The sequence below is a fragment of the Mesoplodon densirostris genome, chromosome 6 (assembly GCF_025265405.1).
Source record: "Mesoplodon densirostris isolate mMesDen1 chromosome 6, mMesDen1 primary haplotype, whole genome shotgun sequence".
NCBI classification, from domain to species: domain Eukaryota; kingdom Metazoa; phylum Chordata; class Mammalia; order Artiodactyla; family Ziphiidae; genus Mesoplodon; species Mesoplodon densirostris.
The window spans coordinates 57,002,717-57,030,650 of record NC_082666.1 but is presented as its reverse complement, the minus strand read 5'-3'; the positions used below and the strand labels follow the sequence as shown (position 1 = coordinate 57,030,650).

Genomic DNA, 27,934 nt, shown 5'->3' with positions numbered 1-27,934 from the left:
TCAAAGCCCTGTTTCAAAAGCAACTTTCTTTATTTCCCTTGTCTTAGCAGCTGGGTCATTTTGAGTAGTATCGTCATTGTAATAGTGTTATATTAACTTAAAGAATCCCTTAGTTCATGTTTGCTTTTTATCCTTAAAGTACTAAAGCTTAGATAGCAAATGAGTATAGAATTAAAAACACTTTTTAATGTGTTTTGACTGCAAGGGACAACACGGCCTTTATGGTGTGTCTGAAAATTTGAAGTGGGTAATACTGAGGAATGATAAACGGTCTTTCTTCCCCACTTGAGACATATTTATAAATTATATAATGTCTGGTGGAGCTCTCTAACACAGGACTCTTGTAGAAGCTGTTCATATTCAGCTGCCCCGTCATTTTATTAGGGTTGTTATTCATTTCTTTTCCCATAATTACATATAGGAAAGGAGCATATAGAGCTCTCCATTTCATTTTGAATAGCTGGTTATTGCTTTGTAACCAGAGGCTTTTAGGATTTCAACTTCCTTTTTAATTAAAAGGAATTAACCCCCTGTAGGAAATAATCCATCTACTGGGAAGCGTTCCCACCAAAAATTTTGGGAGATCTGCCAATAGATCCCTGTGCCAAACGTACACTTATCCCTCTGTAACTAAACTTGAACTGCCCTCACCCTAACCCCTTTTCTTTTCTCTCCCAGAAAACTCCTGGCTTTCTGGACATTTATAATGTGGCTTGGTGGTTTCTGCAAGCTTGGATAGCTTCACTTGGGGTTTCTCATTATATACACATGTGGGCTTTGAAAACACTGATATTGTTTCAGGCTTTATAGTGAGGGAATTCACACCCTTTAAAAGGAGACACTTATAATTAGATTTTTTCAAATTTAAAAGGGTATTATTAGTCAACCGATTGCTTAGTAGCAAATTGTTTTACTAAGAGTAAGAAGGTAACCCGTAGGTAAACACAGAAATAGATCTATTTATTTATTTATTTTAGATTTATTTAAAAAAAATTTTTTTTTGGGTGGCAAGGTTGGATTTAGGAGAAGCTTGCATTGTTGTATAGCGCTTTTGTGATAGGTGTGCGTCCTTCATGTTTTAAACAAAAGGCCAACCCCCTGTTTTCTTTCTTTGGCATGTCCTAGAAATCCTATTCTGGTGAAAACACAGCTAGTGCCATTGCACGTTCTGCGGCCGCCACGGCTTTGTCTCTCCTCGTGCCAGTTTTCATTATCTCTTGCAAAGAGAAGGTTGAGGAAATCCTGAACATGCTGACTGCCAGGTTACCTGGGAAACCAAGTGCTGATGAGTCTCAAGCCGTGCAAATCCACATGGGCCTTGCTTTGGGGATGTTTCTCTCTCGCTTGTGTGAGGAGAAACTCAGGTACAGTTTATTAAAATATTCCTGTTTTTCCTCTTTGTGACGTATATGGAGGATTTGTCCCTCTCTCTCCCCCATCCCCCGACCCTCCCTCCCTCCCTCTCTCTCTCTCTCTCTCTCTCTCTCTCTCTCTCTCTCTCACACACACACACACAGACACACACACACACACACACACACACACATTATATCTGAGCAATTTGTGGTGCTCAACTTTTTGAGATGTGCAGCTTGATCCTTTATTCTCCTTTATGAATGAATTTGTCTCTCTAAAATACCATCACATAGACATTAATGTGTTTTAAGGGTTCCTCTTTTTAAAGTGATCGATTACTTGAAAATCATTTCATGCTTAGATGAAAGCCATGTGTAATAGACATGAGGAAAGTCTAATCATATGGTGCTATAAATTTTAAAAAGCTTCTTTTTTCCCCTCTGGTTTATAAGGGTGCAAGTAATTACTTATTCTTTGTTGATATCACTATAAAATGGGAGGAAAAGATCCGGGTACCCCTGTGCCTGAGGGTGCGGGAATCACTGAATCACCTGAGAACTACATGTACCCAGTTTTAAATATTGCTTTTATCCTGCGCCCTGGCTACATTTTTGTAATCCTTAAAGAGTCTTAATCTCTGCATATTATACTGTGCTTTATTCAGTATGATTGCTCATTTTTAGACTGCTAGCTTTACTCTTGAATGGAGCTAATAGAATATCAAAGACCCAGGTGGAAAATTCCACTAAGTGGGAAAGTTTTCTGGTGCACGAATCTACTTTAGTTTTGTTGCTCATTATATTTATTCTTTATTTTATTACTGATCTTAGAATTTTATATATCCAGATTGATTGTACTGTGGTACAACATGAGTATTTGGGGATCATGAATATTTAGATGTCACTGATTTGGAATTTCAGCCCCATTTTCCTGCATTGGAAATAGTAGGGATTGTGGGGAGAGGCATTCTGTTCTGATGTTAGCTGTTCTTAAGCTTCCCTAGTTGGCAGAAATTGTCTGTCCAAAAGCAAGAAATGGTGTTGATGTGGGTAAATTGGGTGATATTATGCTATATTTAGATTTCTGTTTGAAACCAGTGGTTAAGTTTACATTTGTAATTTACATAGTTTTGTGCAAACATCCATATGAGAAACCTTTATGAGAACTGCTATTGATCTAGGGAAATACTGTATTTCAGATGCTCATTTTCAGCCCTTGGAAACATCTGTTGGATGATTGGGAAGATTGGCTTAGTCTTTGTGATCATAAATGAAACATTTCCAGAATATTCATTTTGTTCTATTCACCAGTATTAGTATACACAGGCCTGGTTCTGGACGTGAACAAAAAGCTGCCCTTTGCATGTGGATTGACTGTTACATGTCTTGTGTGGGGGACAGAACACAAAGTATTTTTATAGACTTAAAACGTGAGAGTGATTTTTTTCCCCCTTTGCTTCTATGCTACAAATGGCGGTCTCTTCACCATCTGTGTTCATGTTCTTTCTTCAGTATCTTTTCAAGCTACTTGTTTTACAACTAAAAATGAGCCATGGCAGTTTAATTCCAGGCAACGCATTTCATTCTATCCTGGCTCTGGCTCCCTTCTTCCTTAGTTTAGGAGGAGATGCTGTTGGTTTTAGGGCTTGACAAGCTTACATTTGTGGTTAATTTAATTATGCTACCTGGAGAAACCTATGGTGGTTCCCCTAAAGCATCCTTTCTCGTTCCTAGATTGCCTTCCACCCCTGTCTACCCTACTTGACTTTGCACCTGCAGGAAACCCTGGGGAAGGACACCAGGAAGCTCTTCCTGAGGCGGACTGCCCACAGAATAACTGCAGATTTTAACTTTGCCATAATGATCCTGTATTTGATAGCATTCTCCTGCCTGGTGTGTTAGTACTGCAGCCATTAATATAATTATTCATGCTTCCCACCTTCCTAATTTCATAGAGCAGAGGAATCTGAAATATTTGCCTTTTAGTACTAATAAATATTCTACTAGATAATGACAGTCTCACCAGATAATGACATTTTTGGAGAAAATTTCTATTTTTCTAAAATTAAAGTAAGTGTTTTGAGGGCTACTAACTTTGAATAATCAATGACATCAAATAAGTGGCCCAAAGTGGCCCCTTAGGAGAACAGGATCAGGACAATATCTTGGTCTCAAGAATGAAAAATCACTTTGTAGAAAAGAATTTTGACATTCAATCCATCTTTCTTTTTATTTTATTTTATTTTTTTGCTGAGGCTTATGAAAAATCTCCTGAATTTAAATTCCAGTCTAGAATTTATTCAGAAAAGTATATTATTCCAAAGCTTGCTTCTGTCATAACTCCCAGAGGAGACTAGTAGGGTCTCTTTAGCATTTGTTTAGGACATTTAAGTACATTTTACTCCAGAGAACAACTATAATAGGGCTTATTTAGTTAAAGCTATTAAAAATCGTGTGTGCCTGTGTGCATGTTTTCTCATTGCAAAATGTACTCCTTCACCTCAGGCAAAACCACTATAGTCTTGGTTGGAGAAGATATTATTTAAAGTGTGCTCTGGCTGGCTGGCATTCCTGGGGCTGCGTTCCACTCAGCATGGTCTGAGGCAGCAGCAGGAGAGCTGACATGTAGGGACCCCTTGATAATAAAGTGTCGGTGATGAAGCCCACAACTCTGCCTGAAAAAACAGACGTAGACCTACCTTTTCAGTTTTATTTTACTCTAAATGTCATAGTTCTCACCAAGACAATTAAAAAAACCCACATCAATTACTGTATAAAGGCAGAAAAATATAGGGCTGGGTTTTCCCCCCCTTTAAAAAAAAAAACAGAATAGAACTGAAAATCTCCATATTTGAGACATGAAATCAGAAGTTATAGCCTTTGCAAGAAAGATTTGGAATGATTATTGATAATATCAGCTTAATGGATTAGTAAATATTCTGAAGAAAATCACTTTAGCATTCCTAGAAATAATTTTTTGGAATTCTGAGCTTTGTTCTTATTTTCCAGTGATTTTAAAATTTGAATGAGCTGAGAAAATGCAGAAGTAGCAGTTTTAGGGTTTATTGGTTTGCAAGTGAGTATAATGTACAGAAACCCAATTATTGAATAAATTCTCTGACTCAGTTTCTCTGTCTACAAAATATATGTGAATCATCAATATTGTTATTTGCTACTTTTATATATTTTTTAAAGAAATGCATTTTCAATAAAATATTGAGAGCAAAATATTACATAATAAATATTTTGGACAGTTGGATGATTTTAAGTAATTCATTTTTCCCTCTTGGTCTTTACCCAGTGATATATCTGGCCAACAGATGAACCTTCTTCTGATGAAGTCTTTGGATGCCCTGGAAAACTGCTGCTTTGACACTAGTCTTGAATACAAGTATGTTGATTCCATTCCCTCTCTGATACTCAGAGATTAGTTCTTTCTTTGCCATAAATTTTACATTCTATGGTGAAATATTTGTAGGACCCGGTCTTGAATTCCTTTGTGTAGAGATCTCAGTAATAATAAAAAACTCTGTAGTTAAAGCTTACTTGTTCTGAAACCCATGTTTCAGAAATAGGCGGTTTGTTTCCATACAAAGCAACAAATGTCATTTTGTGGCTGTCATTAAGGTACCCATACCTTAGATTCTGTCTTGTACTTTACCATATGAGGCGTCTATCTGGGGACTTGTATGTATGACAACCTTTTTAAAATCTGTTGAAAATATTCTTTCAATTTAATTTGACTAAGAGAGTCTTTGACTCATGATTTGGATTTCCCTATGAAATCCAATGTCAGAGGAATCAAGATAGAAACAAGCAGAGGTTACACCAGAGGTTCCCAACCTCCTCAATATTAGTAGATCCCTTCTCCCCCCAAACTTCGTGCTTTTAAAATATTTTGTCTGTTAAACTAAATATCTTAAGAGTTAATTTATTTTCTCATTCCAGTCATGAAAAACAACAAAACCAAAAAAGAATAATCAGAAAATACAATACAAAATGGTGTTAAACGTACTCATTTAGTGAGACATTGAATGTTTTAACTCATCCATGTGGCTTGTGTGGGAAAACATATTATTTTATTAGGCCTTCTGAAATATTGACACCATTGAGAACCTGATTGTACCTTTTTGGACTTCCCTATGTTTTGGAACTTCAGGTTTGGATCTTCTGGGGTTGAAGTTACTAGGAAACTCAACAGAGTATAAGCACTAACCTCCAATTTATTAACTCATTTACTTCATGCTATTATGGGCACTGTTCAAATATGAGTTAAATCAGTGTTTACCAAAAAAATCAGTGTTTAAATTTCTGGCCTTTAGGAACTTATGATCTAAAGTTACATTCATGGATGTAGCCTGTTAAGTTCAGACTAACAAAAGCATAAATGGTAGAAGTACTGCAAGTATCATGTATTTCATCATGTGTAAATAAAGTCAGATCTTCACTTAGTAGGTGGTAGTTATGAGATCTTTCACATACAGGCTAAGGCTGGATAAGAATGCTTGAAACGCACTCACTTTATCACACTTTAAAGTTGAACACATCAGAGATGAAATGACATGTTAAGAGTGTGGTTTTGAGTATGGGCAAAGAGAGTTCGGTGGCATGATTCAAGTCTCTTAAATTTAGAAAACGATTAATGGAAGGGATAGGGTCATTTAACTGTTCAGGGGGCCGGTGAAGAGTTGAGTTTTTTGAGCCTAATTCATGTGTTGGTGGTGCTGCCTTTTACAGCCAAGGAGTAAGGTAAGTTTCTGTCCTTCCCTCTCCCCTCTCCCCCTCTTCCTTCTTTCTCCTGCCTTCCCACAAAGGTGTCCAACATATCTGTAGCTCAGGGTATTATAAAGCTGGGGAGAAAATTGTCATTAATATGCTGCACACTTACAGCCAGCTGGAACAATCAGGAGTGACTCTCACTTATCAGCTCCGTGAGTTTGCAGGAAGGTGGTTTGAGTGAAGGGAGGGCCATGCAGATAACTGAATGATCCAAAGTATGGGCATTTATACATTTACAACCTTCATATGTCTAAGCATATGTAACTTTAAAATTAACTTTTTATATTAACAAGGTTCTTGTTTCTTCACTCTTACCTTCTTTCTTGATTCTTACCTTCTTAATAAACAAATGTGTTTGGGAGAAGGAAAGGTGGGCCTCCATAGGGGATTGAGCCTGCAGATTCAAGTAGAATAGGGTCATCAGAAATTTCCTGTCCATTTAGTAAAATCTTGCTTGCCTTTCAGCGCCAATTAAAAGCCCAGGTCCTTCAAGAAACCCTCCCTCTGTTCTCTCCAAACTGTGTTTTTCCTAGTTAATGAAGTTTAATATTTTGTCATTTCTAATGCTTTGTGGGTGTCCACGCTTAGGTAGTTCCCTCATTGGTTTTGGGTTCCACTAATACTTACTGAGCAGTGCCATATTTTGCTAGGCCTTTTCACATCTGCTTCTCATGTAATTAAGCCCTGATTACAACCTAAATATTGATACTAAAGCAGGAGTCACCATCACTTCAGTTTACAGATGAAGAACGTGAGTCTAAAATAGGAGACTGGTTCAAGGTCACACACTAAGTGGCAGAGCCAGGAGAGAAACCTAGGTAGTCTGACTTCAAAGCCAGCTTGCTTTCTCTTGCTTAGCACAGCATGGAGAACACATTTCAGTAGAAAGAAAGCAGTTTGACACTTGACAGTGTGGTGCTGATTACTTTTTCTGACATGTGGATGTTGCCTATCATTGAAAGCAGAAGAGAGATTCTAACTAGGCCCAGACCTGGTTCATAGCATAAAGTATTCCCCCATCCAATGAGCTTGCAGGAGTCCGGGGCAGTCCTCTCTCACCTGAAATATCAGAGACGTTACCCAAAGGTAGTTAATAGATCTGGGAGCGTGCTACCTCGAGTGATAGAATTCACCCAGAGCAAATTTACCACGCTTCCTTGGTTTAATGGATGTGTCCCTGCTGAGAGAACCGAGCACCTGGTCTGGTGTTTGGGGTCCTATCACTTACATTTTGCTGCCATCTAGTGGTACTTATTACACCAGTTCAGTCTTCACAGCCGTAACTAGTCATGTTATCCATCAACGACCTGAGCATCGGTTAATTATTGTTGAGCTTTTACAAATATGATAACATTTGTATAGCACTTTGTAAAGGGCAAAGCACTATGCAAATGTTAACTGTTATTAGAACTAATTATTAGATGACCTAGTACTTAATCTGCAGAATAGCCTACAATAAACTAGGGAATTGAAGATTCATCTCTGGTTAATTTTAGAAAAATATATCATGTCCCAGTTGATATAGCAACACACATATCGGAATTATGAGCATAGCTTTTAAGACTCAGAATTTCCTTTGCCAGTGATATTTTAATACACTTGGATAAGAGATTCAAATAAGGAATGACATAATGGGGCATATCATCCTCTTTATCATTTGTTAGTATTCTTATAGGAGATTTGTGTTAGCAATTCCAAAACCTCAATTTTATATCTAACACAGTTTATTTCATCTGTTCAGGACACCAACACTTAAGTCCTTTTTGTTTTCAATGGACAGAAAGATGTGAAAGCTATCTCTGCCCAAGTTATTCTTGGTTTAGAGCTGGTAGAACAGTGAAGCTAGAATGAGGTAAATGTGTAGAAATGCTGAACTAAGCACCTAGAAGAATCTTTAAGACTTAGGACAAAAGATACACACATTAAAATGTAGAAGATTTGGAAGTCAGAAGGAAACATCAGGAATGAAGCTTTAGGACTACCTTCTTGGTACATGCTGGAACAAATTAGACAAAGTAGAAGGAAACAGTTCAGATGGTCAATAGATGCATACAATCTAACGTATTTTTATTGGCACCCATATGTACTTAGTTAGACTATATATTCGTATATCATAACAGTCAGCTAATAACCAAATGAATAGAATTGTTAGTGACTGTTAACCTTGCCCAAGAATAATTCTGCTGTGATATTTTTTTAGGTAAATGTAAACTAGAAACTGGGATGTCTTTTTCTAGACCTTTGTGCCCATGTGCCTTGAGATGGTGAAAGAGGAGCTTCAGTCCAGGGGATAGAGATTTTTGTGTGCCCAGAATAGCCAGAAAAGCAAGACCTGTCTATTATTTGAAAAAGATGAACCCCAGTAGTTAAGTGAGCTTTGAGAAGAATCTTTTTTCCTCATAAACCTGACACCTCTTTCTTAAATTAGTCTGGCAAAAAATAGAAATCGAGTTTTCTTGATTGAATTTTGGATGATACATTCAGTGAATTTTACCACTCATAAATTTTGCCTCCAACTGAACATGAAAATCAAGCCTTGGGGTTTTTTTTGGGGGGGTTCCCCCCTATAGATTTTCTCTCCACTTTAGATTCTCTTGAAACCAAAGAGAATTTGGTCAGTTCTTCAGCATTCAGTAAATGTTGGTTGAATGCCTCTCCCTGTCAAGCAGTGTTACTAGGTGCCAAAAATACTGTGGTGAGGAAAAAACAGAAAAGGTACCTACCCTCATGGAGCTTGCAAGCTAGTGAAGGACATGGCCAGTAATCAAATCAGCTCCCAGATAATCTTCATCGGAGTATATCATTAAAATTGTCTGAAGTAAATTAGTACAAGGTACTATGGGAAAATACTAAGGAGGTTCCCTGCTGGGCCGGGGCAGGTATCCCTGAGGAAGTAACATTTGAAATCCTAAGCATAAATAGCAGTTACATAGTTAAAGAGGGAGCAAAAGTTAAATTTTAAAGTATTAAATGATGTTTGTCTAACTATATCTTTGGTCTGATTTCAGGTTTTCATATGCATCAATATAGAAAGATGGCCCCAAAAAACCTTTCCTTTAGAGTCTAAATGAAAACAAAGACTTTAAATCCATTCTAATCAGCAGTAGCCTTTCCTCTTTCAGAAATGTGATTTGTCTCAAAAGCACACAGTGTTCAGATGTTAGATGCTGATTTAACTCATTGAAATATGCATTATGCTAGTTGAGCTGGTTGTTAAGTTCATGTAAGCAGGAACAGCAGTTCTGCCTGACTTGGATTATTGCTGCAGTAGCTTCCTGACAAAGGGTTTTCTAATGCCAGATTGTTGTGCAATAGAACCTAGGAAAACACACCTGAGACATGTTGCCTTCTCATAATCATTCCATCATGGCATCACACAGGGTGCCGGGAGGGGCCTGGGTTTGGCAGTTGGAACAGAAGACTGGAAATCAAAAAACCCTGTCTTCTATCCATGCTCTGCTGGAAACTCTCTGCATGACCTTGAGCAAATCCTGTAGCCTCTCCATCCTCTTGGGTATCTCTTATCGGATGTGGAAGCTCCGTTGGCACAGAGGTGTCAGGGGAAGTAACTAACATGTCCAAGAAACTATGTGAAGGTCTTGACGCCAGCCAAAGCGCTAGATGCTATATAAGAGCAAAATGACATAACATACGGGCATTGAAATATGTTATTGGAGAAATGCCCTGGAATGTCTTCTTAAGCAGTAGATATCAGGAAGAGAGGCAAGCCAAACCAGAGTGAGGATGATTTCTGAAAAACGTCAGCATTTCCTCAACTTGAAAAACAACAATGATGATAAAAACTTTTTCAAAAGAGTAAAAAAATTACCCCCAAGCCACATTTATCTTATCACACTAACTAGAAGTTTTCTGGGAGAACAATTCTTTTCTTTAAATGGATATGTATTCTTTCAGGAGAACTGGGGCACAAAGCCCAAGATTCCAATTGAATTGTCACATGGGGTAACTTTTGACAAGCCTGTCATTTGTCCATTTTCTCTTCTGACCCAGTGGTACTCCGAGGGATCAGAGGGGAGAAGAGGATTAATGTCATTGTGCACAGACAAATACACAGTTTCTTTGCGACACAAATTCCACTTGTTGAAGTTGACTAGGAAACATGAAGCACTTAGCAGTACCTCGTAATTATGCCTTGCATTTATCCGCCTCTCCTCCCCCCGTTATTAGTCAGATGGCCTCAGCTCATATCCTGAAATTTAGGCTTTTCTCTCCTTATGCAGTTAATCATAGTGCACTCAGCATGATTGTGGTGGGGGGGGGCAGTCAGTGGAGAGAGGACCACAGCATTTCTCTAAGTGCAGAGATAGAACTGGTTTGACTAATTTTTATGCCTCCTTCTCTTACAGAGTTTGTCAAACTATTTCATGTATTTATTTGTTTTCTCCCTTGGGTACATACCACTGCCATGGGCCACGGACACATTTTGATTGGGAGGGTGTGGTTGGTCATGGAATACACCTGTACACCAGGCAGCAGAATTAGAATCCAGCCATCTTACCTCGGGTTGTAGAGCACGGGTAACTCCCGTGATAAGTGAAGAGCAATGGCGTGGACTTCTTATGATTTTCACTCCTCCTCTTTTTCTGGCATCCAAGCACGGGCTGTATACTGGGAGTTGGACTTGTCTTGTCCCTCATGAGCCACAGCAGCCGAACAGAGTCGCGAGTTCATGTGGCAGCCTCGCTTCGGAAGCTCTCCGTGTACCTAGATGACAGCGGGGGCCAGAGCAGAACCTTTCAGGAGGTAGGAGACCAACGTTCCAGTCTCCTTCCCTCTGCTGGCTTTTGTTTTCCTCTTGCTGCTTATTTTCTACTTCTCCTGTTTTGGTAACTCTGAAATGAAATCCTTCCTCAATCTCAGCTGGGCTAAGGAGAAAATCTGAATGGCAAACAACTTACATTAGATCATAAGGTTTTCAAATAGTGCAGCTATTTAAATCAACTTAGACTTACGTGTGGCATATAAGAGCCTTTAGTGAATACAAAAACCTAACTCAGCATCACTAGAAGGCAGTTTCTAAGAAGAGCTGCAATTTCTGGAGGAAGGTTAAATGGAGATTTTTTTAGAATTAGGCTCCATCCAAGTATAACTTTAAGAAATGGCCAGGAATAAGCTTAAGAAACTGCGGATCGAAAAGGCATTTGATTTTTTTTAATGTCAGTAAGCATGAAAAATTATTGAGGAAATTCCCTTCACCACACTTAATGAAAAGATTTTTCTGTGATGGTGCAAAAATATGCAGAATTGGGATCCTGGGCTCTGGTCTGTGTGTTGACTGGGTCGAGCAGGACATCTGAGGCCTGTGTGTCTGTGAGCCCAGGTGAAGCCGCGCCGCTGCAGGGCTCTTCTCTCTGGGAGGAGCCTGGGCCGACCTCTTGGCCTCGCTAGATTCTCCCTCTCATTAGAGCAGATCCCATTTTCCCCCGGCCTGCCCACGAGCTATTGATGAGCACATAATGGCTGCTGTGTTTCCCCGCTCAGCTCCTCTGCTTTCAGCAATAGGACTTGTTGAATCAGTGAATTTCTTTGGGGCACAGAGGGTTGCAGTTTTGTTCTAAGACATGCACCACATTTCCATTTTTAAAGCACTGCAGAGCACAGTTGGAAAGTACTTTTTTTTTTTTTTAAAGCCGAAGGAGAAAATGTTACAACCATGGAGCAATTTGATTAATAAATGAAAGCAAGGTTTTTATAATTGATGCATCTGTCTGCCTTGATGGTTTGATTTAGAAGGCCTCGAGCAAGCAATTTTGGTTGTTCCTCCCCTCTGATTTTTATTATCCAATTTCTACCTTAGAAACTGCCTCTTTTTTTCATGCTGTATCAATCAGTGTGAGGAGTTGAACATTTCTACTTTGTCTTAACAGCATCTTTGTGAGGAAGGGGTTCATCATGAAAATGCAAGGTAGCAGGGAGGGCTGAATAACCTTGATTTGGAAAAATGGAAGCTCAAATAGTTGGAGTGACTTGCTTTAAGTTACTTAGCCAGTCAGTGGTCAATTTGGGATATACACTCAAGTATTGTTTCTACTCCCAACATTTAAAAAAATTTATAATTTGTTCATTTATTCATCTATTTATTTATTCATTTGCTTATTAAAATCACACCAGTGCTCTGAAGTGAGTAGTATTATCCCTATTTTACACAATTTATCCGACTCTAAAACCCACCTTCCTCGTTCGTCATGCTCCACTACTTCTACTAGGGAATCTTCATGTAGCAGCGTTTCACTGCTTTGAATTTCCTCTCCAGTTTGGCCTTGGATCAGAGCACATGGCCATTAGTAGTATCCACTGGTGATGAAAATCTACTTCTACTGTTGAGGGAACTTTTTGATTTAGCGTCTAAAGACCCAGGTTTGAATCTCGCCTCTGTCACTTGCTAGCTATGTGTAATTGAGCCTCGAAGATTTTATCCAGAAAGTAGCCATAATGACCCCCATCTCATAATATTGTTATGAAATATAAGTTAGGCAGCAAAACAATACCCGGTCTATAGTGGGTATACACGAATCCAATCCTTATCCCAGGGATAAGCTTGACAAAATATTCGTGTCAACTAAACCGTGTTCTTTTATTTCCCCTCATGAAAACACGTGTTTCTGCTGTCTTTTCTTCTCAGGTCCTTGCCTATACCCTCAGCTGTGTATGTACATCCGCATTCAGTGCCGGAATTATTGATGCTGTGGAGGCTGAAGATATTATGAATAAGCTTCGACTGTTAGTGGAGAACAACCAGCAGGTTGGAATTTCTGGTTATTTCTCAGTGGGTCTCAGGCTGCTGCTAAGTCCTCATTCTAATTTACTCTGAATTAGACTGTAATGTGGTATGTTTTGTGCCCGGAACTGAGGAACTTCTAACTCTTGTCTTGTCCACAGCTATAACCAGTATCCACAGACATCTTTTTCTCTCTTTATCCCCTATAGACATTTTTTCTTTTTCAGTCTGAGTACGAAAGTCTTTACTGTCTCTCCAGCTATTGCTCTGTATTTATAAAATCTTAAAACACGTGGCTAGGGAATGTAAGAGTTACGTAAGGCTAGAAACAAAAATTCCTAACGATAGGAATAACCTGATAAAGTAAAGCCTCAGCAAGTTCAAGGCAGAGAAACTCTGCTCGTGACTAAATATATAGGAAAATTTAGATTCCTGCAATTTAAATGAAATACCCTTAAAATATTCCCTCTGTAATATTAGTCAGCCTTCAAAAGGAATAAAATTCTGACATACACTATGACGTGGATAACCTCAAGGACGTTATGCTAAGTGAAATAGGCCCATCACAAAAAGACAAACACTGTATGATTCTGTTTATATGAGGTATTTAGAGCAGTCAAAAGCATAGAGACAGAGAGTGGAATGGTGGTTGCCAGGGGCTGAGGGAAGGGGAATGGGGAATTATTGTTTAATAGGTACAGAATTTCAGTTTTGCAAGATGAAAGGAGTTCTAAAGATGGATGGGAGTGATGGTTGCACAGCATTATGAATGTACTTCATACCACTGAACTGTACACTTAAAAATGGTTAAGATGGTACATTTTATGTTATGCGTATTTTACCATAATTAAAAAAAAATTGAAACAAAAATGTTCCCTCTGATCACACAGCCTCTAGAATTTCCCTGTTTGTATTTTGTTTGCTCAGCTCTTTGTTTTTTAGATTTCTCCAAAGTCTTAATATTGGCCATAGTGGGTTACTGCAGGATTCAATCCAGGTTTTAAGCCTGTGCTGTATTGTATTGTTATTATTTTATGGTTGAATGCCTGCTCACTTACAGTCAGAATAGATTTTGCATTGTGAATCAACTATACTTCAATAAAAGATAAAATTAATGTAAAATTAGAAAAAAAAAGAATAGATTTTGCAAACACCAAAATATAGAAGTTTGCATATGCTGTGCTCATTATAGGATATTTTCTCCTCTTGTTTGGGGGTTGACTGGGCTTGGGTGATTTACCTTGGTATTTTCACCCTAACCCCCTTCTTAGAATTTGGATTGTTTGACCCAAGTCAATCAGTAGTGCAGTATTCTTTTCCTAAAATAAACCACTCACTGAAGCCGAATTCCATACAATTAGACTACAGTTTCTGTTGCAGACCGGTATAGATTTTAAAAATCTGCAAATCTCTGATTTTCAGATGGAAACAGAATGTGTCTATAGGAAAGGGAGCCCTTAAATGTGCTTGTTTTGCTGTATATGAACATTCCTTTCTGTGCCATTCTTCTTTTTTTCTTACCTCGTCTTTTAATTTATTTTTAACAGACTTCAGGTTTTGCCCTGGCATTAGGAAACATAGTTCATGGTTTGTCTGTGTGTGGACATGGAAAAGCTGAAGACTTGGGCAACAAACTGCTCCCTGCCTGGATCAGAATTGTTCTAACAGAGGTAGAAGGACCTCCTGCATGTTATTTTATATTTTTATAAAGGAAAAAGAGCTACTTTATTGGACCATTTATAGGTGCTGCCAAGATATATAGCTTAACCATAAAAGAATAGGCAATTTCAAATGAGACACATGTACTTTTTTTCCTTTTTAATTTTATTTTATTATTATTTTTTATACAGCAGGTTCTTATTAGTTATCTATTTTATACATATTAGTGTATACATGTCCATCACAATCTCCCAATTCATCCCACCTCCACCACTACCACCCGCTTCCGCCCTTGGTGTCCATACATTTGTCCTCTACATCTGTGTCTCTATTTCTGCCCTGCAAACCAGTTCATCTGTACCATTTTTCTATATTCTGCATATATGCATTAATATACAATATTTGTTTTTCTCTTTCCGACTTACTTCACTCTGTTTGACAGTCTCTAGGTCCATCCACGTCACTACAAATGACCCAATTTTGTTCATTTTCATGGTTCAGTAATATTCCATTGTATATCTGTACCACATCTTCTTTATCCATTCGTCTGTCGATGGGCATTTAGGTTGCTTCCATGACCTGGCTATTGTAAATAGTGCTGCAGTGAACATTGGGGTGCATGTGTCTTTTTGAATTATGGTTTTCCCTTGGTATATGCCCAGTAGTGGAATTGCTGGGTCATATGGTAATTCTGTTTTTAGTTTTTTAAGGAACCTCCATATTGTTCTCCATAGTGGCTGTATCCATTTACATTCCCACCAACAGTGCAAGAGGGTTCCCTTTTCTCCACACCCTCTCCAGCATTTGTTGTTTGTAGATTTTCTGATGATGCGCATTCTAACTGGTGTGAGGTGATACCTCATTGTAGTTTTGATCTGCATTTCTCTAATAATTAGAGATGTTGAGCAGCTTTTCATGTGCCTCTTGGCCATCTGTATATCTTCTTCGGAGAAATGTCCATTTAGGTCTTCTGCCCATTTTTTTGATTGGGTTGTTTGTTTTTTTAATATTGAGCAGCATGAGCTGTTTATATATTTAGGAGATTAATCCTTTGTATGTTGATTCGTTTGCAAATACTTTCTCCCATTCTGTGGGGTGTCTTTTCGTCTTGTTTATAGTTTCCTTTGCTGTACAAAAGCTTTTAAGTTTCATTAGATCCCATTTGCTTATTTTCATTTTTATTTCTATTACTCTAGGAGGTGGGTAAAAAAAGATCTTGCTGTGATTTATGTCAAAGAGTGTTCTTCCTGTTTTCCTCTGAGAGGTTTATAGTGTCCGGTCTTACATTTAGGTCCTTAATCCATTTTGAGTTTATTCTATGTATGGTGTTAGGGAATTTTCTGATTTCATTCTTTTACATGTACCTGTCCAGTTTTCCCAGCACCACTTACTGAAGAGACTGTCTTTTCTCCATGTATATCCTTGCCTCCTTTGTCATAGATTACTTGACCATAGGTGTGTGAGTTTGTATCTGGTCTTTCTATCCTGTTCCATTGATCTATATTTCTGTTTTTGTGCCAGTGCCATATTGTCTTGATTACTGTAGCTTTGTAGTATAGTCTGAAGTCACGGAGTCTGATTCCTCCAGCTCTGTTTTTTTCCCTCAAGACTGCTTTGGCTATTCGGGGTGTTTTGTATCTCCATACAAATTTTAAGATTTTTTGTTCTAGTTCTATAAAAAATGCCTTTGGTAATTTGTTAGGGATTACATTGAATCTGTAGATTGCTTTGGGTAGTGTACTCATTTTCACAATATTGATTCTCCCAGTCCAAGAACATGGTATAGCTCTCCATCTGTTTGTGTCATCTTTGATTTCTTTCATCAGTGTCTTATAGTTTTCTGAGTACAGGTCTTTTACCTCTGTAGGTAGGTTTATTCCTAGGTATTTTATTCTTTTTGTTGCAGTGGTGAATGGGATTGTTTCCTTAATTTCTCTTTCTGATCTTTCATTGTTAGTGTATAGGAATGCAAGAGATTTCTGTGTATTAATTTTGTATCCTGAAACTTTACCAAATTCATTGATTAGCTCTCGTTTTTTGGTGGCATCTTTAGGATTGTCTGTGTATAGTATTGTGTCATCTGAAAAGAGTGACAGTTTTACTTCTTCTTTTCCAATTTGTATTCCATTTATTTCTTTTTCTTCTCTGATTGCCATGGCTAGGACTTGCAAAACATAAAAATATATGGTTTTTCTTCTTCCATTTGTTAATGTGGTGTATCACATTGACTGATTTGTGTACATTGAAGAATCCTTTCATCCTTGGGATAAATCCCACTTGATCATGGTGTATGATCCTTTTAATGTGCTGCTGGATTCTGTTTGCTAGTATTTTCTTGAGGATTTTTGCATCTATATTCATCAGTCATATTGGTCTGTAATTTTCCTTTTTTGTAGTATCTTTGCCTGGTTTTGGTAATAGGGTGATGGTGGCCTCGTAGAATGAGTTTAGTAGTGTTCCTTCCTCTGCAATTTTTTGGAAGCGTTTGAGAAGGATGGGTGTTAGCTCTTCTCTAAATGTTTGATAGAATTCACCTGTGAAGTCATCTGGTCCTGGACTTTTGTTTGTTGGAAGATTTTTAATCACAGTTTCAATTTCATTCCTTGTGATCGGTCTGTTCATATTTTCTATTTCTTCCTGGTTCAGTCTTGGAAGGTTATACCTTTCTTAGAATTTGTCCATTTCTTCCAGGTTGTCCATTTTATTGGCATAGAGTTGCTTGTAGTAGTCTCTTATGATGCTTGGTGTTTCTGCGGTGTTCATTGTCACTTCTCCTTTTTCATTTCTGATTTTATTGATTTGAGTCCTCTCCCCCTTTTTCTTGATGGGTCTGGCTAAAGGTTCATCAATTTTGTTTATCTTCTCAAAGAACCAGCTTTTAGTTTTATTGATCTTTGCTATTGTTTCCTTCGTTTTTCAGTTATTTCTGATCTAATCTTTATGATTTCTTTCCTCTACTAACTTTGGGTTTTGTTTGTTCCTCTTTCTCTAGTTCCTTTAAGTCTAAGTTTAGACTGTTTGTTTGAGATGTTTCTTGTTTCTTGAGGTAGGATTGTATAGCTATAAACTTCCCTCTTAGGGCTTCCCTGGTGGCGCAGTGGTTGAGAGTCTGCCTGCTGATGCAGGGGACACGGGTTTGTGCCCCAGTCTGGGAAGATCCCACATGCCGCGGAGCGGCTGGGCCCGTGAGCCATGGCTGCTGAGCCTGCGCGTCCGGAGCCTGTGCTTCGCAACGGGAGAGACCACAACAATGAGAGGCCCACATACCGCAAAAAAAAAAAAAAAAAAATTCCCTCTTAGAACTGCTTTTGCTGCATCCCATAGGTTTTGGATTGTCGTGTTTTTGTTGTCATTTGTCTCTAGGTATTTTTGATTTCCTCTTTGATTTCTTCAGTGATCTCTTGGTTATTTTGTAACGTATTGTTTAGCCTCCATGTGTTTGTGTTTTTTATGTTTTTTCCCTGTAATTTATTTCTAATCTCAGCGTTTTGGTTGGAAAAGATGCTTGATATGATTTCAATTTTCTTAAATTTACTGAGGCTTGATTTGTGACCCAAGATGTGATCTCTCCTGGAGAATGTTCTGTGTGCAGTTGAGAAGAAAGTGTAATCTGCTGTTTTCGGATGGAATGTCCTATAAATACCGATTAAATCTATCTGGTCTATTGTGACATTTAAAGCTTGTGTTTCCTTATTAATTTTCTGTCTGGGTGATCTGTCCATTGGTGTAAGTGAGGTGTCAAAGTCCCCCTCTATTATTGTGTTACTGTCAATTTCTCCTTTTATGGCTGTTAGCATTTATTTGCCTTATCTATTGAGGTGGTCCTATGTTGGGTGCATATATATTTATAATTGTTATATCTTCTTCTTGGATCGATCCCTTGATCAGTATGTAGTGTCCTTCCTTGTCTCTTGCAACAGTCTTTATTTTAAAGTCTATTTTTTTCTGATATAAGTATTGCTACTCCAGCTTTCTTTTGATTTCCATTTGCATGGAATATCTTTTTCCATCCCTTCACTTTCAGTATGTATGTGTCCCTAGGTCTGAAGTGGGTCTCTTGTAGACAGCATATATATGGGTCTTGTTTTTGTATCCATTCAGCAAGGCTGTATCTTTTGGTTGGAGCATTTAATCCATTCACACTTAAGGTAATTGTCGATATGTATGTTCCTATTACCATTTTCTTAATTGTTTTGGGTCTGTCTTTGTAGGTCCTTTTTTCTCTTGTATTTCCCAAGAAACACTGCTTAGAGAAGTTAGAGAAGTTCCTTTAGCATTTTGTAGAGCTGGTTTGGTGGTGCTGAATTCTCTTAGCTTTTGTTTGTCTGTAAAGCTTTTGATTTATCTGTCGAATCTGAATGAGATCCTTGCTGGGTATAGTAATCTTGGTTGTAGTTTCTTCCCTTTCATCACTTTAAATATATCGTGCTCCTCCCTTCTGGCTTGTAGAGTTTCTGCTGAGAAATCAGCTGTTTACCTCATGGGGGTTCCCTTGTACGTTATTTGTCGTTTTTCCCTTGTCACTTTTAATAATTTTTCTTTTTCTTTAGTCCATTTGATTACTATGTGTCTCGGCATGTTTCTCCTTGGGTTTATCCTGCCTGGGACTCTCTGCGCTTCCTGGACTTCGGTGTCTACTTCCTTTCCCATGTTAGGGAAGTTTTTGGCTATAATCTCTTCAGGTATTTTCTCGGGTTCTTTCTCTCTCTCTTCTCCTTCTGGGACCCCTGTAATGCGAATGGTGGTGCATTTAATGTTGGCCCAGACGTCTCTTAGGCTTTCTTCATTTCTTCATTCTTTCTTCTTTATTCTGTCCAGCAGCAGTGAATTCCAGCAATCTATCTTCCAGGTCACTTATCCGTTCTTCTGCCTCAGTTAATCTGCTCTTGATTCCTTCTAGTGTATTTTTCATTTCAGTTATTGTATTGTTCATCTCTGTTTGCTTGTTCTTTAATTCTTCTAGGTGTTTGTTCTTTAATTCTCCTAGGCCTTTGTTAAACATTTCTTGCATGTTCTCGATTTTTGCCTCTGTTCTTTTTCCGAGGTCCTGGATCATCTTCACTATCGTTATTCTGAATTCTTTTTCTGAAAGGTTACCGTTCTCCACTGCATTTAGTTGTTTTTCTGGGGTTTTATCTTGTTCCTTCATCTGGTACATAGTCCTCTGCCTTTTTATTTTGTCTATCGTTCTGTGAATGTGGTTTTTGTTCCACAGGCTGCAGGATTGTAGTTCTTCTTGCTTCTGCTGTCTGCCCTCTGGTGGATGAGGCTATCTAAGAGGCTTGTGCAAGCTTCCTGATGGTAGGGACTGGTGGTGGGGAGAGCTGGGTGTTGCTCTGGTGGCAGAGCTCAGTAAAACTTTAATCCACTTGACTGTTGATGGGTGGGGCTGAGTTCCCTCCCTGTTGGTTGTTTGGCCTGAGGTTACCCAGCACTGGAGGCTACAGGCTCTTTGGTGGGGCTAATGGTGGACTCTGGGAGGGCTCACGCCAAGGAGTACTTCCCAGAACTTCTCCTGCCAGTGTCCTTGTCCCCATGGTGAGCCACAGCCACCCCCCACCTCTGCAGGAAACTCTCCAACACTAGCTGTTAGGTCTGGTTCAGTCTCCTATGGGGTCACTGCTCCTTCTCCCTGGGTCCTGATGTGCACACTACTTTGTGTGTGCCCTCCAAGAGTGGAGTCTTTGTTTCCCCCAGTCCTGTCGAAGTCCTGCAATGAAATCCCACTAGCCTTCAAAGTCTGATTCTCTGGGAATTTCTCCTCCCATTGCCCAACCCCCAGTTTGGGAAGCCTGACGTGGGGCTCAGAAACTTCACTCCAGTGGGTGGACTGCTGTGTTATAATTGTTCTCCAGTTTGTGAGTCACCCACCCAGCAGTTACAGGATCTGATTTTATTGTGATTGCCCCCCTCCTACCATCTCATTGCAACTTCTCCTTTGTCTTTGGATGTGGGGTATCTTTTTTTGGTGAGTTCCAATATCTTCCTGTCAATGATTGTTCAGCAGTTAGTTGTGATTTTGGTGTTCTCACAAGAGGGAGTGAGCGCACTTCCTTCTACTCTGCCATCTTGAACAAATCTCCCCCAAGACACATGTATTTTTAATGCCTTATAAATGATACATCCTGTTAACCATTATAGTTTTTTTTTTCTTAACTGGCTATTTTGTCAGTGTGTTAATTTTAAAACAACACTGTGGTTTTGAAAAATAAAAAACGACAAGAAACCACCTAGAATCTAACAACTTTAACCTGTTACTTTATTCAAGTCTGCTGCCATTCTCAGTTCAGTGACACAGGTTGTGTTGACGCTGCAAATTTAGTACCATTTTGGCCAGTTGTTTCTCTATGATATAATTTTTATCCACTTCAAACCCAAGGACTGTTTCCCTCTTGACATATTCTGATGCTTTGTTTTCAGGGCACCTCCACAATGCTTTGTTTGGCAGCTCTTCATGGCATGGTGGCCTTGGTAGGCTCTGAAGGGGATGTAATGCAGGTAAAAAAAAAAAGGGGTGGATGGGTGGGGGAAGAAACCTAAATGTGTACATAGTCACAGCAAGAAAAGAATACCCAATATCGGGCCTCCCTGGTGGCGCAGTGGTTTGAGAATTCGCCTGCCGATGCAGGGGATACGGGTTCGTGCCCCGGTCTGGGAGGATCCCATATGCCGCGGAGCGGCTGGGCCCGTGAGCCATGGCCGCTGGGCCTGCGCATCCGGAGCCTGTGCTCCGCAACGGGAGAGGCCACAACAGTGAGAGGCCCGCATACCGCAAAAAGAAAAAAAAAAAAAAAAAAAAGAATACCCAATATCTCAGTATGCTAAGGAAAGGACAATATATGATCATGGTATTGTTTACACTGGGCTTTCTAGTGCCTTTATATATGGAAAATTGCTCTTGGTCAAGAATTCTTTCTATAGAGATATGCTCCTTATTTTATTTGGTTTGTAGGAATTAAACCTAGTCAACTTATATACTTTCTACAAAATTCTCTGAATGAGAAAAGTGATTGAATCCTAAGAAATTTAAAAAGCCATTCATAAGAAACTCCGTTTTGCATCTGTGATGTTTTAGTTTATATCTATGTAATTATGCTTTCACTTTAAAATGTTTTGTGTAGTGGACATATGTATATGTAAATTTACAAGTAATTCTAAGGTGTTCCTTTGTTCATACAGTAAAGGTTTATTATGTGACTGCTACATGCCACACTGAACTGGTGCTAGGAAATCAGTGATTTCATAAAGCATGGGCCTTGCCTTCAAGGAGCTCACAGCTTTTGTTTTTGAAATATAAGGATATAATGATAAACTATTTCACAGCTTAGATGATGATAACTCATACACTGGGAATATCATTATTTACTTCTGGGGGGATGCGGGATGGGTATTTCTCCTTTTTCTTTCAGCTGAAGTCGGAAGCCATCCAGTCCTCTCATTTTCAAGGCAGACTTAATGAAGTCATTAGAACTTTAACTCAGGTGAGAAGGGGAATTTCAGACTCTTGAGTGGGAAAACAGATATTCCCCTTTGTGGTCTTTTTTCCTTTTTCATGATATAAACTGTTTTACTTAGACAATGGGAAAATCTCTGGTTATTCATGGTGAGTTCAAGGGTCATTGGAGAATGGCTTATGGCCCTGCATAATTTGCTGATCAACACACACCACCTCTGGAAAAAAAGAAAGCTGGCATTTTTGAGTTAAGTTGGCACTGGTTTCTCTTAAAAATTAAAACCTGACCTTGCAAAGAAAGTCAGGCCCTCCAGACAAGGAAAGGTGGAAGACAGTCAAAGGGCAGGGCATATATATCTAAGCAGAATGGTCAAGAGGCACTAGTTCAGATGTCACTGGTAAAAATATTTGGATAAATTATGGTCAGCATTCTCCTTGGCTAAAGAATAAACATGTCCATCTGCTGAGAAATGATTTTATATTTTCAGATTTTTATTTTTAAAAAATCATGATGTTCATTGAATAAACTTAAAAGTACAGGATGAAAGAAGCTGAAAAAATATCACTGATGTTCCTTCCAACCTGAAGCAGCTGCTACTAATATTTGGTCATATTTCTTTTTAAGCATTCTTATTTTCTTTGCATAGTTGTATTCTTATCATACGTAGAACTTAGTATCCTAGGTTTTCACTTAGCATACTTGTTTTCATTCTTGCAAAATATAGCTGGTTATAATACTCACCACATAAAGAAGTTTTAGGAATTCATGGTTTTAAAAGCAAACAAATTTCTGAACAGAAGAAACTCTCTTTTGCATGTATGAATATGAATATTCTCCAAAAAAAATTCTCCTGAAACATAAGTTGCTGTAACTTGGGGAAAAATCTATAAATGAAAACTATTATTTAAAAAATCTTATTATGGGGCCTCCCTGGTGGCGCAGTGGTTGAGAGTCCGCCTGCCGATGCAGGGGATACGGGTTCGTGCCCCGATCTGGGAGGATCCCATGTGCCGCGGAGCGGCTGGGCCCGTGAGCCATGGCCGCTGGGCCTGCGCATCCGGAGCCTGTGCTCCGCAACGGGAGAGGCCACAACAGTGAGAGGCCCGCATACTGCAAAAAGGAAAAAAAAAAAAAATCTTATTATGAATGATAAAACAGTAATAGAGCATTATTCAAGGAAGAGAGCAAAATAGTATCTCCTTCTACTTTTTTTTTTTTTTTTTTTTTTTTTTTTTTTTTTTTTTTTTTGCGGTATGCGGGCCTCTCACTGTTGTGGCCTCCCCCGTCGCGGAGCACAGGCTCCGGACGCGCAGGCTCCGGACGCGCAGGCTCAGCGGCCATGGCTCACGGGCCCAGCCGCTCCGCGGCACATGGGATCCTCCCAGACCGGGGCACGAACCCGTATCCCCTGCATCGGCAGGCGGACTCTCAACCACTTGCGCCACCAGGGAGGCCCCTCTCCTTCTACTTTTAACGGTACTTTAGTTTTAAGCAACTATCACCTCTTTTTACTTTTTGGATTTTCTTTTCTCATTTTTTGAAAATTCCTTTAGACCAGTCTGACTCAGTGAAAACTGAGACAACCACTGGTACCTTCCATCATGACTGATAGATTCATTCATTCATTCATTCAGCAACACTTGTTGATCACCTCTATGTCCCACGTTTAGTATACTAGACAGTTGGTCGTGCATCTTGTATATCTCATTACCAGCCAAGCCACCACCTCATAAAAGATTAGTGACCTCCTGTGAGTGGCCTTCTGTTGAATAGAATTTGGATCTTGCCCCATCATTGAACTGTTACATTTCATTTATAGGTCATCAGTGTGTCTGGGGTGATTGGTCTTCAGTCAAATGCAATCTGGCTTCTAGGACATCTTCATCTGTCTACTCTGTCCTCAAATCAAAGTAGAACCTCGGGTAAGATTGGAGTCATAGAAAACTGGAGCTGGAAGGAGGGATTGCTGACGTGGGGCAATGTGCTTTGTTAAGAGAGTTAATTTTCACAGCTACCCTAGCACAGTAATATTAGTGGTGGATATTACTGTCCCTCTTTTACATCAGAGGAAAATGGACTGTGGAGAGGTCTCCTGACTTGCCCAGGGTCACATAGCAGTAAATGGTAAACATGCGGTTTGAACTAAGATCTCTCGGCCGCCAGAGCCCATGCTTTTTCACTCTTTCTCTCTGCCTTCCTTGGAGATCGGTTTAGACATTGAGTCTAACCCTATATTTTACAAATGGAGAACCCGAGGCTCAGAAAGATTACATGACTTAGGTACAAGCTTAATGAGAAATCCAGAAACTAGGCATCAGACCCTTGAAGCTTGGAACAGAGTTCTTTTTATTTTACTAGATATAATCATAGTTTGTATAATATTCATATTTCATTAAAAAACTCTTCATATATGGCTGGAGTTCTTTTGGCCCCTGGTTTTGAGAAAATAATTGGGTAAGTACTTTTAAAGATGTATATCTCCTTGGCCTTGGAATTAAAATCCTAGGTCTTAATGTAACAAGGCTTTTTCTATTTCCAGCTTTTTAATAAAAGCAATACAAATATTTGCAATTCCCACATGCTTAACTTATGTGTGTACTTGGAGATCTTCTGGGGAAGGCATCACTGTAATGCACTGGGACCTATAGCTACTCCTTGCTTTATAGAATTTTGACCACTGGCTCTCTTGGACTCATGCCAGGGAGGTTTAGGTACCAAAGATTCCTCATTAAAACCTAGTTTCACATATCCCCTGACAGGTAGTCTACAGACAGCATTACCATGGGCCACTATAATTACTGTCTCCCTCATTTTCAGTCACTCCTCAGCTATAGAAATAGGACATGGTTCCATAGCATTCCCAACATAATGAACTTTAGACAACTAGAAGCTGTCATATTAAAACTGGAAAAAGAAAAAAAAAAGTAGTCATATTAGAAACCCTTGGTATTGCTAGTTTTGAAGGGCAGTGCTCTCACAAGGTCCTGGGAAAATAGCATGTGTATGTCAGGCTTTTGCTTTTTCACATAGGCTTTTAATTGTTATACTGTGGAATACACGGTCTGGCCCACATACACGGAAGGCAGGTCATAGTGAATCATCTTACACCCAGGTTCTTTGGAGCAACATGATTGTGTGTCTGGAAAAGTTGAGCCATCTATCCCAGTAAAAACCATTTCATGAAACAATTATGTGGAACTGGGAGGAAAAGAATCTGGGAAACTCCCAGGACTCCACGAGCATAAATGTCACTCCTTCACTGTTCCAGGTCAGCAGGCACATCTAGTTATTTGCACGTGTTGGTCACATAGAGGTCCCTGGCTTATGAAGTAAGAGACTGGCTGATATTAATGCTGATTGATGTATTTCCATAGTTCATATATCTGACTCACGGTGCCCTGAAATAGCCCAGAGAATGGTGGTCTCATCCTAGAGGCCCAGTAGACTCCTTGCTCACGTAGAGGAGGTCACTGGATTGTGGCTCATTGATGTGCCAAAGTGGAAAAGGGTTTTTTTAAACCACTTCAGTACAATTTTTGTCCTCTGTAGTTTTTCAGCCTCCTCTAGATTTACAACCATTTTAGATTTGCTTGCATAGCCTAAGTGATGACTTCAAGGCCAGTCACTTAACCTAATAGAATTAGTTGCAACCACAGAGTATTGTTCTGAGATTAATGACATAAACACTTCTGCTTTGTCTCTAGGTTGATATGGCAGCATGAGATCATTATCTTTCCTTCATTAGTCCCACCAGGTTCATTGGTTAATTTGATCATTTTCTGTCTCCACAGTTCCTACCGACTATAGCTATTTACCTGAAAGCAGCTTTATTAGAGCAGCCATTGGCTTCTTCATTACAGGAGGAAAAAAAGGCAAGTGAGCACATTTCTTGACCTCTGTCATACTGTCTACATGTCGAGTTTGTGTGCCCTCAGCTTGCTTCTGTAGAATTAAACAATACAAATCTGAAGGGGTGAATAATTTCTCCTGTCAGATCATCTTTGCAGTAGAGATGACTAGGAGACCAACTACACCAAGTGGTACATAAACATACACACTGTGTGTACTCTTGGAACTACCATATCTGATCTTGGGGGACACATGAATATCTTAATCTTCCTTTTGGCCATTTTGAAAGTATAAGCCACATGACTTTTCTTGTCAATTTCAAGTGAGTGTGACCTAAAAAGAGAAAACACACATGGGTGCAGTTTGTATTCCAGGACCAGACTTGGAGGTAAGTCTTCTCCCTGAACCTTGTGTGATCACTTTGTGCTGTTGGAATCACTGGCTCTAGTTCTTAATTTTACCTTGTGTTCTTTTTCTCTGCACCAGTTGTCCCTTTGTGATTCTTTGTTGATGCCACACACAACCTAAAGACAGAGATTGAGTGCCTTTTGTTTTTAACTGGAGTCAAAATAATGCCACATAAATTAGTAAATAAATGCTTTTTAATGATACACACCTACCATTTCGTGCTATGAGGAAAAAATGGATCCGAAATGAGCATGTGATGGCTCAGGCACCAGTTTTATGTAATATTCTTTCATTGATGTGTGCTAGTTTCATTCTTCGTTGGGTTGGCTGTGTCAGTCTGGGCAAAATCAGTGCCTGTATGACAACAAGACCATCCCAGTTTTAGGGGAAAAAAAGTTTTTAAACCAATTAAAATGAAGACATCTGGAGACATCTGAAGTCATTGATTAATGAAGGTCATGGAAGGATAAAATCTCACCATTGGAAGGGACCTTAAAAGTCATGTCCGTTTTCTAAGTTTCCACTGGGTACAGAAATCCCTGGAGCTTCCAGATTGTAAACTACTTTCATAGGTTGGACATGATTTCCCTTAGTTTCTGCAGTTCTAGAAATTGTGCATAATATTATCCTCGGGTTGCGACTTAGCATAATTTGCTTTTACATATCCTCAGTAAAAATTGGTATAAGGTTATGTCATTGTTGTACAAGATATGTTTATATATGAACATGTCATGTATATAATGTGGAGTTAATTGTTTATATTGCCATAAATTAAGTCTTTTTAAAGTACAGAGATGTCGCCATTAGGAGGAAATTGAATTCTTACTAAAGGAGCATCTAAAATTTCCATGGCTAGAATAATTCTAGGAACATATATTTTTGCTCTATTTTTTGTTAGTTTGCTCACTGATATCTTATAAAATTTTTAAATGATGATAATGTGAGATATTTCCATGAAATATAAAACTCTTAAGACCAAATGAAAGACATACTCTTTTTCTTTTCTAGTGACTAAAATGTCATTTGGCTCCCTAGATTCATATTTCTTAGCAGAAATGAATTTTCTCTGAATCTTGTGGAAAATTCTGTTAAATGTAACATTTTTATGATTATGCAGTCATGGTACAACAGGAAGTATTCTGTTCTAAAACTGAAAAATCAGGTGAAATTGACATCAGAAACGTTATGTAAAATCTTACTAGTAAAGCTATTTTAAGACAAATAAATGAAGTATTTTAAAAATGCCATATTACCAGTCACATTTTTGGCATTCTCAGGTTGTGAGAGAGGGCTGCCTTCTTGTCAGGTTTACTGACTAGATTCAGAGGAAAATCCATTCAGCCTTACCCATTACTAATGATGACCCCAGAGGAGTGGAGGCCGTGGGAGGCTGACCTTCGCCTCGGAAGCCCATTTACAAAAACAAAACCAAACCCTGCTCTATGGGTCTAAATGGGATGGCCAAATGCGGAGGTGTGCATGCAAACGAGTGTTTTCTTCTTCAATATGCCCAGCTCATTTGAATTTTAATAACTCCCTTCTGAAGCAGCTTTTGAGTTTAAATGTCTGGGTGTCACTCATCAGAGCCCAGTGGCGCTGCTGATAGGAAGGATGACAACTTTGGTGAGCTCTTTAGAGGAAGAAATGGCTTGAGAGAATAAAAATCATTCTTGGCATAGGCAGAAGAGAGA

At 39.0% G+C, this 27,934-nt stretch overlaps 1 protein-coding gene across 6 annotated transcripts in view; it reads left to right on the top strand.

Moving 5' to 3' along the window:
- The window catches only part of FOCAD (focadhesin), a 313,353-nt gene that overhangs the window by 246,456 nt on the left and 38,963 nt on the right, over nt 1–27,934 (top strand). For all 6 annotated transcript variants that reach the window (XR_009532822.1, XM_060102011.1, XM_060102014.1 and 3 more), the window contains 9 exons: nt 1,126–1,364; nt 4,657–4,746; nt 10,751–10,898; nt 12,778–12,897; nt 14,421–14,543; nt 20,953–21,030; nt 21,942–22,013; nt 23,806–23,908; nt 25,778–25,858. Coding sequence is in view for 5 of the 6 variants with exons in the window: in XM_060102011.1 (XP_059957994.1) it covers nt 1,126–1,364; nt 4,657–4,746; nt 10,751–10,898; nt 12,778–12,897; nt 14,421–14,543; nt 20,953–21,030; nt 21,942–22,013; nt 23,806–23,908; nt 25,778–25,858 (1,054 nt within the window). In the remaining variant the exon portion in view is untranslated. The remainder of the gene's footprint in view (nt 1–1,125; nt 1,365–4,656; nt 4,747–10,750; nt 10,899–12,777; nt 12,898–14,420; nt 14,544–20,952; nt 21,031–21,941; nt 22,014–23,805; nt 23,909–25,777; nt 25,859–27,934) is intronic.